The 14082-nt window shown below is 51.2% G+C and overlaps 1 protein-coding gene across 1 annotated transcript in view; it reads right to left on the bottom strand.

The window, feature by feature from the left end:
• Positions 1 to 3913: 3913 nt before the first annotated feature.
• RAB11FIP1 (RAB11 family interacting protein 1) overlaps positions 3914 to 14082 on the bottom strand; it is a 13050-nt gene continuing 2881 nt past the window's right edge. Inside the window, exons 3-5 of the mRNA XM_030884626.2 lie at positions 11782 to 13686; positions 11003 to 11111; positions 3914 to 4163 (exon numbers count right to left, since the gene is read on the bottom strand). Of these exons, the coding sequence (XP_030740486.1) occupies positions 3945 to 4163; positions 11003 to 11111; positions 11782 to 13686 (2233 nt within the window). The 3' untranslated portion in view covers positions 3914 to 3944. The remainder of the gene's footprint in view (positions 4164 to 11002; positions 11112 to 11781; positions 13687 to 14082) is intronic.

Below are 14082 nucleotides of genomic sequence, written 5' to 3'. Positions count from 1 at the left end.
TGTGTGTGTGTGTGTGTAAAATGGGACTGCAGTCTGCAGGGGCAGCGAATCCAGAGCAAGCAGTTTGGGAGGGCTGTACTCCAAGTCCTTAATTCGGCCTCATTCCTGCACTCAGCCCAGCTCAGTTTACTGAAACTGACCCTAAACCAGTTTCACTCTGAGTCCTGAGTACAGCTCTTATCACGGCACTGAGCTTGCAATTGGCTCAGGACTCGGAGCCTTCCTGGCTGGGTTTCCTTCCCACCGTTCCGTGGACAACCCTTCCGGAACACACGGTGAGGCCGTGGCAGTGGAGTCCAACCAGGGCTTCAAGCACCTTTCCCCTCTCACACCCAGTTCCACGGGTGGTTTCAAACTGCTGGCTTTACAGTTAGCGGCCCAACTCGTAACCATGCCACCCCAATAAATGGGCCTTATTTTTGCAATCAAGGTTTATTTAACCTGAAGGGAGCTTCTCATAAAAAACAACCAAACCCACGGCCATCAGGTTGACTCTGACTCACAGTGAGTGACCCTATAGGGCAGAACTGCTCTCTAAGGTTTCCAAGGCTGTCAATCTTTATAGAAGCGTTCAGCCTCATCTTTCTCCTGAGGAGCAGTGGGTGGGTTTGAAATATTCACCCCCACACACATACACCCCAGCACCACCTGCCTTTGTCCCTCTACGGTGTGGCTCCTGTTTCTAAGAAAGAAAACATCATACCCTTCTCTTCCCCTAAGAAGTCGGAGCCTGGAGCCTGGGCTGGGCTTGTGGGGCAGGCATACCCCTCCCCTGTGAGGAAGGCTGAGTCTGGGAAAGGGGGCTCAGGAGACTCCTTGTATAGCCCTCTACTCAGAATTGGGCAAACTAAGTAGATGACCAGAGACCTGGTTGCAGGCCTGGAGTAGATCTGAAACCAATTGTAATCACAGGTCAAGACTCCATCCTCTGGCAAGTGGTGGTGAGGAACGATGGCGTGGGAGGCCCCGCTCTGCCCACCGTGGGCACAAGTTCAAAGGATGGCGGGGAAGGCCTGGGTCCTTCCAGGCGGGGTTGAGGGATGTGCCAGGGTGACGGGATGTCTCCTCCTCTGCGGAGAAAGGGGTGGGGAAACCCGGAGTTCCCAAGCAGCATTTCCAGGGCCAAAGTAGGCATTTCTATTGCACTCGTACTAAACGCCAGACATACATTTTTGAAAGGTAGTTATGTACCATTTTATTTAGTGTTCTAGGAAAGCTTAGGTTACTGCTTAAAAATGAAATGCAAGAAATCCAAAGTTCACAAAGTAACAAAGCCAGAAATGGGCAATTCTATAATCCCCAAACACTAGGGGATCCTTCTGTTGGGGCAAGGGGTCCATTTAATGGCTCACATAGCAGGTAGTAAGAAACCACAGAGCTGACGTTGGTGTGGTACTAAGAGGTCAGATTTCCCCACCTGGGTCTTCCAGCTGGGAGGGGTCATTAATGAGCTGTGGTAAAAAATGGGGGAAAGCCAAAGGGTGGTTTGGAGAGGTGGTTTGGAGAGGGGATTTAGGGAGGGGGAAGGGCAGGCGCTGCAAAAATTTAACATTTTTCTCTCTAGCATTCAAGACAGAAGTGGCTTCATGTCAGGGGCCCTCCCCGCTTTTTGCCCTTTTACATTCCTGCTAGCGACGCTGGAGGCTGCCCGCATGTATCTCCTTTACCCCTCATCCCACCGCCCGCCCAGCGTGGCCCATTCTGTTCCCCTGGCGAGGCTCACACTGGGATAGGCCCGGGTGCCGGTCAAAAGGCCCAGGGACACGGTGACAAACAAGTGGGCAGAGACTGGCCTGCAACAGAAGGTCACAGAGCACATTGGTGTTTGGTACTGAATGGGATGCTTGTATGGACTGGTCTTCATGGAAGGAGCTGCTGCAGCGCATGCATCTCCCCCCAGCACGTTGCTGGCATCCATGGTGGCTCGAGGCAGGTTGTGGCTCAACTGGACCCCGGGGCCTCGGGGACAACCGGTCACCAGCGCTGCAGTGGTCCACCCCACACACCCAAAGCTGTGGGCTCAGGGCAGCGCTGCCTTTTTCTGAATTCCTCCCCAAAGTTGAGTCTTCAGGGACGCTTGTTAACTGAGTGACCTCGGTCGCTCTCCGCAGGAAGGCTACAGACGGCCTGTTTCTCCACCCAGTGGTTGGAAGTAGAGGTCCTGCTACTCAATTGTCCTTCATTCTCCAGAGTTCCCAAGTGGCATTTCCAGAACACAGGAATTCACTCCCCTGCCCGGGGAGGTCCCTCTCAAACTCAGACCAAACGACATACCCAGGGTCCCAGCAGCAGACACCTCCAAGCCCTCCCACCACGCACTGACAACAGTCTCCACGCAGCTCCCGGTCCAGCCGCCCCAGGGCACTTGGGGATCTCACAGTAAAAATACATTTATATCAAATTTTGTTTGTTTTTTAAAGCAATACAGAATATATACATGTACATGTTCAGAGTTCAAGTGAATACAAAATTTTCATGATAGCTATGCATAGATATTTCATAGCACTACAAAAATACAGGCCATCTAAGAAGCCCACAGTAGCCCCTAGCACTGTAGAAGAGTATTAAATAAAATGGCTGTAGATAATTAAAGGCTAGTTAATCAATTTTACAATATTATCCTTCAGATTAAAGTGCTCCAATATGTCAGCAAAAGCCATCTTGAAGCCTGGCCCAGTGCCCATCCTACCCCTCTCCTCTATGCTGAGCTTCAACATAATAGCCACTGCTGGCCTCTAGCCTCTGCCCACCCTGGCCTCCGATCTTCTCCCCTCAGGGCAGATGGCAAGATTTGACGAGGTTCTATCACAGCCTGTCCATGGGGGAAAAGCCGCAACAGCCAGAAGCCCGAGGCATCTGCTTTCTACCAGCGTCTGTCCGCATCTTGTCAGCCCCTCACCACTTCCTTCCTGTCCTGGAGGTCACCGGAGTCTGTCCCAGCAGGGCTGACCAGTATCCAGAGGACACCATGCAGACCTAGCTCAAGCCCTTCAGGGTCTGACCCATCACACACACCCTGACAACCAAGGGGAGGAACTGGGGGACGGGCTTGTCTCCCCCCACCCCACCCCCTCTGGAAGATCCTGCTAAGGAAATCAGGGTGCCAAAGAGAGGCACGGGGAAATGGCTAAAGAAGTCACCCCACACCTGACAGAATTGTTTACTGAGTGCCTCGGGGAGCCAAACCGGGGGACAGGAAGCAGGAACCATGCTGTCTCCACAGGGGACTTGGACCAACTTCCCCTACAAGTAAGGGAAAGCGACACTCCATTCCCTTGTCAGAGCGCCATGGCTCTGGGAGAAGGGCCATGGGCCCACAGCTTAGTGTAAAGCCAGAGTTTAGCGAAAGCTGGAGTTTAGGAAAGGCAGATTGCATAAAATCTAAAAGGCACACACACAGAGGCTTTCCAGAAACGCCTCTGCTCCGGTCAAAAACAAACGAAAAACCAAGAGCCACGTGTGAAAAGCCCGTAGGTTTACGTGGTATCAAAATGTAGCTTCTGCAGCCTGGCAGTCACAGCTGAAGCACTCGCACTCCAGGAGAGTGTGTAACGGCACCAGCAGGCTCCCTCCCAGTTCGTCCTCAGTGTTGGTGGCTGAAGGACAGCCACTTTACACCCCCACCCGTCTCAGCAAAAGAAAACCCCGAGTGAAAATACATCCATACCTCCTGTGCCATCTGAATCTCTGGCCCAGGGTCAGATCCTGTATCTGGTGGGCATGAAATATTGATAGCATAATTAAAGGCACAGTGGTATTCAAAAAGAGAACCCTGGGGATGTACAATAAGAGTCTTTGTAAGAATTAACCAGGCTTCACTTGGTAGACCCCACTCTGATCGGGAGCCTATTTGCTGGCGAGCAGGCACCCCGAGTTCTTGACGTTGAGCGCAGGTGGAGACACACTCACAAGAAACGCTTCAGGGTTTTTTTTATTCAGGCGGCTCACATCTTCCCTGCCTTTCTGCCGACCTGAGCTGGGACGCGGAGGATGTTGGGGGTCTCTTCCATGACCCTGACCAGCAGGTTGTCGATGTAGTCTTCCAGCTCTCGGACCTGGAACTCCCTCTTGCTGATGGTCTCCTTCTGCTTGAGGACGAGCTGGATCAGCTCATCGTGGGTCAGCTGCACATACGCGAAAGCAGGGTCCGAGGGGTTGTATTTCTTTGGAGAGGAGAAAAGGAAAAAGAAAATTAGGACGTCAATATAGAAATCAAATGTTTAAGAGAAACGCAAATGTCCACTGCTCCGAAAAGGGTCGAATTTGAAGGTCCGGAATTGATTGGGAAGAGAGACTATGGACCTCAGTTAGAAACACCAACCATTTAAGATCAAAGAGCAGCATTGATGCCCAAAGGCAGAGGGCTAGTTGAGGAGCAGGATGGGAGCCCGGGAAGTCAGTGGGATAAGTAATAGCACAATGCAAGATTGAAACAGATGAGTTGAAATGAAATGGGTATCAATGGTTGAATGTGAAACTGAGCGGCTGCTCAGTAAAGTCACCTGAATCACAACAGAAGTTTATAAACACACAAACCAACCAGGTACAAAAAAGGAAAATGTCATTAGTCATCTGGGTTTTCGGTTTAGGTTGTTGACCAGGAGTGGCCCACTTTCGTTAAGAGCCTGAGGACCGAGAGTCTGGGCTTTGTTGGCCACCCAAGGGCCCTGTTACACCCTCCGTTTTCTGTTGTGTTTTTTATCTCACCAGTTACCATGGGGGCTGTGTGCCAGAGCAAACCTGGGCTCCATGAGACGTTTGCTTGTTTTCCATAAAGCTCTTCATGGCCGATTTTTCAGGACTCGATCACCAGGGCTTTCTTCTGAGGGGCCTCTGGGTGGGGCTGACCACTAGCCTTTCGGGTTCACAGCCAAGTCTGCCAAGTGAATGACCCACCCTGGGTGAGGGGGCTCTACCCCTACTCAGCTCACATGTGGTGGCTGCCAGCCTGGACTGGGCTCTGGGCTCAGGATTGAAGGCACCTAACCGTGGAGCACTGACCACTCCAAAGAAGCACTGGTGCCTCTGTGAACACCGCGCAGGGTCAAGGATCAGTGCGGCTCTGAGAGATGAGCACCATGCCCAAGCGGACCAGACAGGCGAGCTCCTTCCTTGCAGCCCCACGGGGCGTCTAGCCCAGGATCTCTGAGAATTCAGTGATTAGAAGAAGTAGTGACCACTCAGGGACCCCACCTGCACTCACTGCACACTTGTGAAAAACTATGCAGAGCCGGGGCCAAACGTCACCACGTCAGCCTCCACACTCACATCGATGGCTCACCCCCTGGGTACACAGGGCAGCCTGTGTGACGGCTGAATGCAATGCTCCCCGCCCGATCAAAGCGCAGGCACCCTTCTCAAGGGCTACTGCACTTTGTCGGCATTTAAGTCCAACTGCAATCTGACCAGGCCCAAACCACGAGGCAATACAAGATAAGGAGTAAATAAAAAGTAACATCCCGAACCCAGTCTGCTGCCTCCACCCACCCACACATTGCCATCCGGGAGATGCCAACTCACTCACAGCGTCCCCCAAAACAAGAGTGGGACAGTCCCCAGGAGTGAACAGCTCCTCCTCCTCCCTGAAGCACCCCGCCCCCACCCTAAGATCTGTGGCTCAAGAGTCTACAAATGTACAAGTGCAAAGTCGGGAGCAACCTCAAAACACTTTAAAAATTAATCATTTTACTTGGGGGGAGGGGAGGCTCTTACAAGTCTTACAACAATCCATCATTCAATTGTATTACGCACACTTGAACCTAGGTTGCCATCAACATTTCCAAAACATTTTCTTTCTACTTGAGCCCTTGGTATCAGCTCCTCTATTTGCCCCTCCCTTCCCCATCCTCCCACCCTCCCACATCCTTGATCAGTTCTCTATTCTCGTTATTTCGTGTCTTACACTGTCTGTTGTAAGACAAAATTCCAAGGCCTGGGCACAGGAAGGACAAGAAAGCGGCTCCCACAAACAAGCAGCCATCAAGTGGAGGAGAGAATTGACTCACTCTCTGGTGGCAGCATGGCAGGACCCTGCACTACCCCAGAACCCAGGGGAGAAACCCTGATGTGGAAACCTGGCCGGGAGGCAAAGCTCAGAAACGCACACACAGGTGTTCAACGACAGCGTTTTGACTAAACCTGTCCAGGCTACACAGTTTTGAAAAATGGCTGCTCCCTTAACCCTTCCCCTACTCCCTCAGCTCATTGAAAGCACACATTCATAGAGAAGTTCTGGCAACACTGGCCCCCAAAGTGGCATGTTTACACTGCGTATCACGGAAAACAGCGGTCTGTACACAACAGCCAAGACCGTCCTCAAGGGGTTTGGGGCTTTCTCTCTGACATTTAAGGATTTTATCTCTTTGAAAAATGAGAGATACTCAGCAAGGGAGTTTGTGAAACAGAAAAATGAAGAGGCTGACAGCAAGACAGGAGACCTGGCAGGGCTCCTGGGGGCAGCGACCTTAGGCCCTGGCAGCATGGGGGACAATGCCAGGCTTGCTCCCTGGATGAGGCCACAGAGCTTCAGGAGACCCAAAGGCAAGCAATTACGCAAGGCAACAGGGCTGACGTCATTGAGCGCACGGCATCTGACCCAAGCCGAGAGGCATGAGTTAAAATAGATTTCCACTCCCGAATAGGATTTCTTTTTTGAAAACACAAAAGATACATGTGCTCACCATAGAAAAATCTCAACTACAGATGGGGGGAAAAATCATTGCATACACATTCTGACACATGGTTAGGTCTCTTATTTTTCCTGAGTTTGTTGATGTTTTAAAACTCCAGCATCATATCAAAAATACCCAGAGTTCATTTTTTTAAACTTATTTATGAATTTTCTCATCATTAAATTTTAGCAAAATTGTGTGGTTAGGGCTGCTTAAAATTCCATTATATTTTAGCCCATCTTCAATTGCTGAATATTTAGGTTGTTTTCAATTAAAACGCAAGAAGGTCTTAAATCTTTGCCCACATCTCTAAAATTTCCTTAGGATGAGTGCTTAGAATTGAAAAGGCATGCCCACTGAAGGGGCTTTATACAAGCTGTCGAATAGTTATTTGTGATGGTTCGATTCTGTGTCAACTTGTACCTGGAGGAAAATGTAGGGCTGGAGCCCAACCTATCAATCAGCACTCAGCCTGGAGGACGCTTCCTTGAGGTGTGCCTCTTTATGAGAGACCGGGAACAGGATCCACAAGACCGCTCTCTCTCTCCCTGCTGAGCGGCGCTTTACCTTTCTGCTGCATCGGCCTGCAGTTCCGGGTCTGCAGAGGGCCCCTGCTAGCAAGGAACCCATAGGCTTCATTTGGACTGGGTGCCTTTGCTATCTATGTGCAATTACTTCTTGCAATAAAGTCCTTTCTTATACAAATATGACAGTGTCCCGTTTTTCTAGACAACCCAGCATAAAACACTACTGCATTACTGAATTTGCATTCTGTACTCCAAGTGGTGGTGGTGGTGGGTGTCATAATACATATGTATGTTAAGTGTAATATAGAAAAAATTTTGAAATCCTAAAAAAAATCCTACTTATGGGTTGGTTTTAAAAAATTACAAAACAATCCAGCCTTACAGAAAGGGAGCAGCTGTGGCGAGAGTACCTGCTAAATACCTGCAGAAAACAATGGTGCCTGTTATCATGCATTTCCTGTGCCAGGATTTTACAATGGATTTGTTTTTACATAGTTATAATAATAATGAGGTACATTCAAATATGTGTTCCAACACTTTCCATACACCTACAAATGGTTCTCAGATATCTAGGCTGCACTATTTTTAAAGGGAAATGTTAAAGCCACCTGAGTAAATAATATCCTCCCAATTATAAATCCTCTCTAAAGGGTGGAGCCCCTGAAACAACAACTAAAGGGGGTGGAGCCACTGTAGTCGTGACCCAGCTAATGTCTCATAGCTTTGCTTTTGCAATTCCATTTCCCTAAAACCTCTCTCACTTTGCAACATCCTAAAGAATGGCGCTTTGTTTTGCTTTAAAGTAAACATTGTCTTCTGCCTTGTTACCAAGTGTCTACATGGTAGACCAGTATCGAGTCTCCAGAATGTTTACTAGGCCTGGTCCAGGGCAGACGGCTTTGCTGCTGATGGGCAGAAGTAACCAATCAGCAGTTGCCTTTGTCTGAAAGCAAGTTTCTCTCCCCACTGAAGGTGCCTGGGGGAGAGTGCAGTGGGTAAGTGTTCTGGCGGCAACCAAACAGCTGGGGGTTCAAACCTACCAACTACTGGTAGAAAGCCATGGCCACCTGCTTCCAGAACGATGAGTCTTGGAAACCATGTGAGATAGTTCTACCCTGTCCTATAGGGTCCCTATCTGTCCCTAGCGGCACCAGAACAAAAGCACCAGATTCAATGCATTCTGAAGGGTAAATAAAACTGGAGCCAAGGGTCTTGCAAACTTCCCCAAAGCTAGGTGTTTGCCTCACTTTGGAGCCAAGCTGCATTCCACAGGAAAAAGGAGTGGGAAGCGACTGAGTGATCCTGGTTTTTATTATCATTACTGCCGTTTATGTTATCTGTATATTGTTCTTTTGCCTAATTTCCTGGTAAATATTATCAACTCCAGGAAGGCAAGTGGCCCCTGCCTTTTTCACCTGCAACAGCACAGAGCTGGCCAAGCTTAGCTGGCGAGTTCAGCGCACATTGTACGGACTGGGCCTAAGGCAGAGCCGGTGCCCAGAGCGGGCTAGCGCTGCCGGCTTTGGGAAGGACAGTGACCATCCGCTGGGTCAGCAGGCACTACAGGAGAAGGAAGGGCAGGAGGACGCCAACTTGTGTCAGCACTAATTAGCTCCTGCGGGATGTAAACATAAACAACCATTTAAAACCGAAGTTTAGTTGTACAGACTACAGTCCCCAGAAGTTCCTCTCCACATAGCTGAGATACAATACCACCCTTACCAAACTTCAAGGTCACCAAATTTTTAGCACATCATTCTTTTCTAGTATATGTGCTGCCGCCGCCGCCACAAGCACAATACATCATTCTTTTCTGTGTGATGATGAGTCAGAGACGACCGGGGCTTGCAAGCAGGCAGTATCTGAGACCCTTCTGGTTTTAGGACCCCAAAGGGGAGGATGCAGGCACATCCCAAAGCAGAAGCCACCAAGAGGTATAATCTAGGGACTGGATTTGTTTTTATGGGGAGGATTTTTTCACTGTTAGCTCATGTTTTTGAGATATAAAACTCTCTAATCCAATAATACTGTGCCTGGCAATCTAGCTTAACGAAGCAATCGAAAGGAAGAGAAAAAGAGTCCCAGGCGAGAAATTGCTGACCATCGACCGTAAGTGGATGCAGGGGGCAAACGGGACCCTCAATACCCCAAATCAGCCCCAACCCCAACTCACTGCCAGCGAGTCCAGTCTGACTCCCGTGACCCTCCAGCACAGAGTCTGTAAGAACTGACATGGCAGACGGCCTCTTCTTCCTCCTTGGTTGCTGACGTATGCTTCACTTACAGCCACACCAAAGCTCCTTAGCCAATAATAAGAAGTAAATAGTGGCACATCCATTTCAAAATATAGTAGCGAATAGGCAAAAAAGCTTGATGCACTGTTAAGTGAAGAAGAGAGAACCCGAGTGTTTCCAGCAAATGACAGGGCTGGAATGGTGTCACTGTGTAACCACCGCACTGGTCACCGGACACCGTGCGTCTGGAGAGGAACAGGATCTCCACAGGACCAAATTCTACACTGGACCTTAGCCAAAGGGCCAAGAAGCGAGAGTCCCAAATTCTTTCCCCACAAATTACTTATTAGTTGTAAACGGGAAGAAGCTGCCAGGTACCACCTAAATTAGGTCATCAGGGTGAACGGCACCCCCAAAACTCAGGGAAAAACCAGACGGGGGCCCCTTAAGCGATGTGCTGACAATGAAAAGGTATTTGTGCAGCGATGCCTGTCAAGCATGAATACCACCTGTGCCAAATCGTGAAGTAACACAGGACAAGCCCAAGCTGAGGGTAAGTCTACAAAGTCTACACTCCCAGGAGACAAAGACAGTCAGTCCTATTCCTGAAGAAAGGGCAGGAGAGGGCCAAGGAGGGGCCGTGGTGGCGCAGCAGTTCAGTGCTCAGCTGCCAACTGCACAATCTGACCCCACCAGCCACTGTGCAGGAGAAAGCACAGGGAGATCTGCCACCCAGCAGAATTCCGTCTAGCAAGCTGTGGGGCAGGCGGTTCTACTGCGTGTGACAGGGTCCCTGAGAACTGGAGGCAACCTGACAGCATGCAGCAGCAACACAGGGGCAAGGGGCACGCAGGCTGGCAGGTGGAGCCCATCCAGAGGCACCTCAGAAGCCAGGCTTGGTGATTTGCTTCTGAAAGGCCACAGCCTGGGGCAGCCCCTGGAGCAGCATTCCTCCGTGTCCCCGCCCTCAGTGTCTGACAGACAAAGCGGCACCTCCACAACCCACAGCCCAAGCCCCGCCCAAGTGCAGTGAGTGACAGTGGCTTGGATTCTTGACTAGGGGGAAAAACACTTAAACCAAACAAGACACTATTAGGACAACCAGAATAACTGAAATGTGAATTTAAAAAACAAACCAACACATCATGTTAATGTCAGACTTCCTGATCTTGAAATATGTCATTATTCTTAAGACATGGATACATGTTTGCATAGACATAGCAAGAAAGGGAGAAGGAGCGAGGGAGGGAATGATGAAGTAAATGCAGTAAAATGTTACCAACCAGTGACTCAAGGCGATGGGCACACAGGAGTTCTTTGTACTACACTGGCAATTTTGTGGTGAGTTTGAAATGATTTTGAAATAGCTGTAACGACTAGGGAGAGAGTAACTACCCGATAGAAAATCTGGAGACTTCCCAGGGGTATCCAGAGTGCACCCTAAGTGTGATTAAACTAGCCCTGGCATGACCTGCTGCCCAGCAGCTGTGCACAGTGGTGACTCTAGAAAGTGTTTGGGGGTCGATTCCTAGCGGCCGTACTATGTGCCAACTTCTAAGAGGAGCCATACCTTCATTGTGGCATCATTGATCCAGTTCTCACTGATGATGGTGGCAGTTCCCAAACTGGAGTTAGCAACCTTCGTGGCTGTTGTGTTCATTGGCTTCACAGGATGCAGTCTAGAGAGAAGAACAGGGACCCTTAGCCCGCCAGACAGACAAGGAGCGCGACGGTGAGAAGCTCTGTTCACATCTCTGATCCAACACACCCCAATGTCTACACTCCTGTGCAACGAAAGAAGTCACAACCAGGCAGCCACAGACAAGCTGGCAAAGCACACCTGTGGGCAGGGACCTGAATGTTCTCACAAGACCTTTATCTTGGATGGCTCTCGGGAGAACATGGACGGAAGTCTCCTAGTTTGGGAGGTAACGCTAACCTGGAACTCCACTGAGGAAGTCCCCGCAGGGCCTTAGGGTCTTCAGGAGTGAAGCCCTCAAAACAAATATGTCAGCCTGACCCAGGCTGTGCTTCCTGGGAGTTCCAAGCTGCTAGCTTCTGCCCCTTGACCTCTCAGTTGGTTTCTGAGACTATGAAGATGCTAGCCACAGTATCTGACTGCAGAACACGTCCCGAGCTCTCTTCGAAGACTACGACTGCATTCTGGCTACCAACGCAGGGGTGTCTCAAGGAGACAGTCCTATCAAAATAGGCCCTGACAGCAAAACAGATAGGGCTCCAACATGGGAACATCTGTGCAGTTAGAAAGCCAGAAGCCGGGCAGGGGAAAAGCTAGGGGAGGAACAGGGCTCCCATTTAAGAAGACAATTAATCGTGCCCATCTCTCACCTGTGCTTGGCTGACCAGGTTCCAGTGCCTGGCTGAGCTGAGACTGGATGTGTCTCTGAGGGCGAGACCCAGGCCTGAAGAAGCGGCTTCCTCTTGCCAGAACTGTCCACCTTAGCAGCGGAGCCCTCTGCTGGTGCTTTTTTTTGAGATTCTGCGGTACTTGTGTGGTGCGTGTGGGCATGTGGAGAGCTGGGGAAAGAGTGTGTGGCAGGAAAGGGCTCAGGACAGGGGGGGCTGGAAACAGGGCAGTCCAGGGGCTCACCAGGAGGCTGGCCTGGCCTCCCATTTTCTTCCTCGCTGCTGCTGCTGCTGCTGCCACCGCCCTCACCACCTGGCAGCTGTTTATCCAAGCTCAAACTCTTGCCAAGATGTGGTTTGTGAATTCCTAAAGCTGCAGCTTGCTGTGAAGAAGCTGTGACAGGTGCCCTGGGTGCTTTCGGCCTGAGGTCATGCAGGCTCTCTGCAGGCACTGCAGGCCTGGGGCCGTCTCCCAGGCTGCCACTCGGTCCCCCTTTGTTCTTGGGACAGGGGAGAAACACGCTCAAGGAGGAAGCTCCTCCCTCCCAAGCGGCTGGCCTTGCTATCTCTCTGACAACTTCAACCGGGTCTTCCACCCTTTCGTCATCCGATGCGACTTCGGGAATGGAAGGAAGGGTTAGGTTCAGGTCAGCCATGACTGGGGAGTTGGCGCCTGCAGCCGACTCCAGATCACTCAGCGGGTCAGACAATAGGCCTTCGTGGTCACTGGCTCTGCTCTGACATCGCTCCTCCATCAGGGGACCCTCGTCATCTCCCTCTGTCCCAAGGAGTGCCGTGTCTTTCTCGAAGCCACTGGCGTCACCCTCGGGGCCCACCAAGGAAGTCTCCTCTGTATCTGCCGTGGGAGCCAGCGCCCCACGGCTCAGCAGCTGGTCTTCAGTGTCAGCCTCCCACTCTGGCTCTTCTCTGCGGGGAGACTCGGGGGACTCCCTGACCTGCACCCCACCAGCAGCAGCCCCTTCCCTGGGAAGCTCCTGGGGGTTACCGCTGCCCTTGCCTGCCCATCCAGGGGACTGCTCTGCCTCCTCTTCCACCAAGAGCTGCTCAGGAAAAGACACTTGCTTCTTGACTTTCTTCTGGTCTTTGCCGGCATGCAGACCCCCCACTCCACGATTCTGTGTCACTGGGTCAACTTGGGGGACCGAGCCCACCATTGGAAGAGGGGGTGCCGCTTCCTGAACCGCAGTAGCCACCTGACTGTCTCTAACTGTGTTCCCCACCAAAGATCTAGACTGAGCGGCAGCATCCGAGTTTCCCTTCTCCCCGATCCAAGGCGTTTCTGCTGAGCTTCCAATTCTGCCACTTCGGACTGAAGGGCCGAGTGTGCGCGCTCCAGGCTGGTCGGAGGAATGGGGGTAGCCTTCCTTTGCGGGGGAAGACCTCCGAAGCCCCTCTTCTTGTGGCTCCGTGTCAGGCTGCAGCAGGGGAGAGTTTTGGGGTTCCTCGGTGCTGGTGTGCTCGGGGTCTAGGGCAGCGGTCTTCTCCTCGGCACGGTCTTCTGCCCCGTGATGTGCTGGAGTGCGAGGCTGTGGGAAATGCGACCCCACAGGATCTGGGACTTCGGTCACATGCTCCTCGTGCAGCCCCGGCTTAGGAGGCGGAGATGGTTCTTCAGAACTGGCCTGGCCCTCGTCTGCGTGAGGCCGGCTGTCAGTAGGAGTAGATGTGGAGAGGGGCGGCTCCACGGGAGATGAGAAAAAGGAGGAGACAGGAGGGCTTTCAGAGGACCGCGTCTCTGAATCAAGCCCCAGTTCAGAAGGGAGGAGGGTCTGACCAGAAGCGGCAGAGAGGGCAGGAAAAAAGAGAAGCGAGTCAGGAGGGGGAGGAAGCCTGGCTTTGGGTTGAGCCTCTGGAGACACTTCCAGTCTGTAAAAATGACAAAATAAAATCTGCTGGTCAGTTGCAGATGCATCGTGAGAGCCTAAAAGACACATGAAACCCTAGCCGTTCACGAGGGGAGAACGAAGGTATGCACGACTGGGACAGAGCCTTCAGAACTAAGGAAGGAACACCAGTACCTGACACACAATAGCAACACCTGTACCACAAGCACGTCTGCCGCACAGAGGGCTGTTGCAACAGCAACGGAAAAAGATCCAGTAAGGCAACAGCCTGTCTCCTCTTGGTGATAAACGCAAAGCCCTAATCTTTGAGGATTACAGGGCAAAGCACATTGAAAAAGTTCAAAGCAGAAGATGGTGTGTCTATCACAGCCAAAAAGGCATGGTAGTTCAGAAGTGTAAGTGTGTGTGTGTGTGTGTG

The sequence above is a fragment of the Echinops telfairi genome, unplaced genomic scaffold (assembly GCF_000313985.2).
Source record: "Echinops telfairi isolate 266 unplaced genomic scaffold, ASM31398v2 ScPeMD7_9;HRSCAF=40, whole genome shotgun sequence".
In the NCBI taxonomy this organism is placed as follows: domain Eukaryota; kingdom Metazoa; phylum Chordata; class Mammalia; order Afrosoricida; family Tenrecidae; genus Echinops; species Echinops telfairi.
The sequence above is the reverse complement of the archived record's forward strand: the minus strand, read 5'-3'. Positions and strand labels throughout refer to the sequence as shown.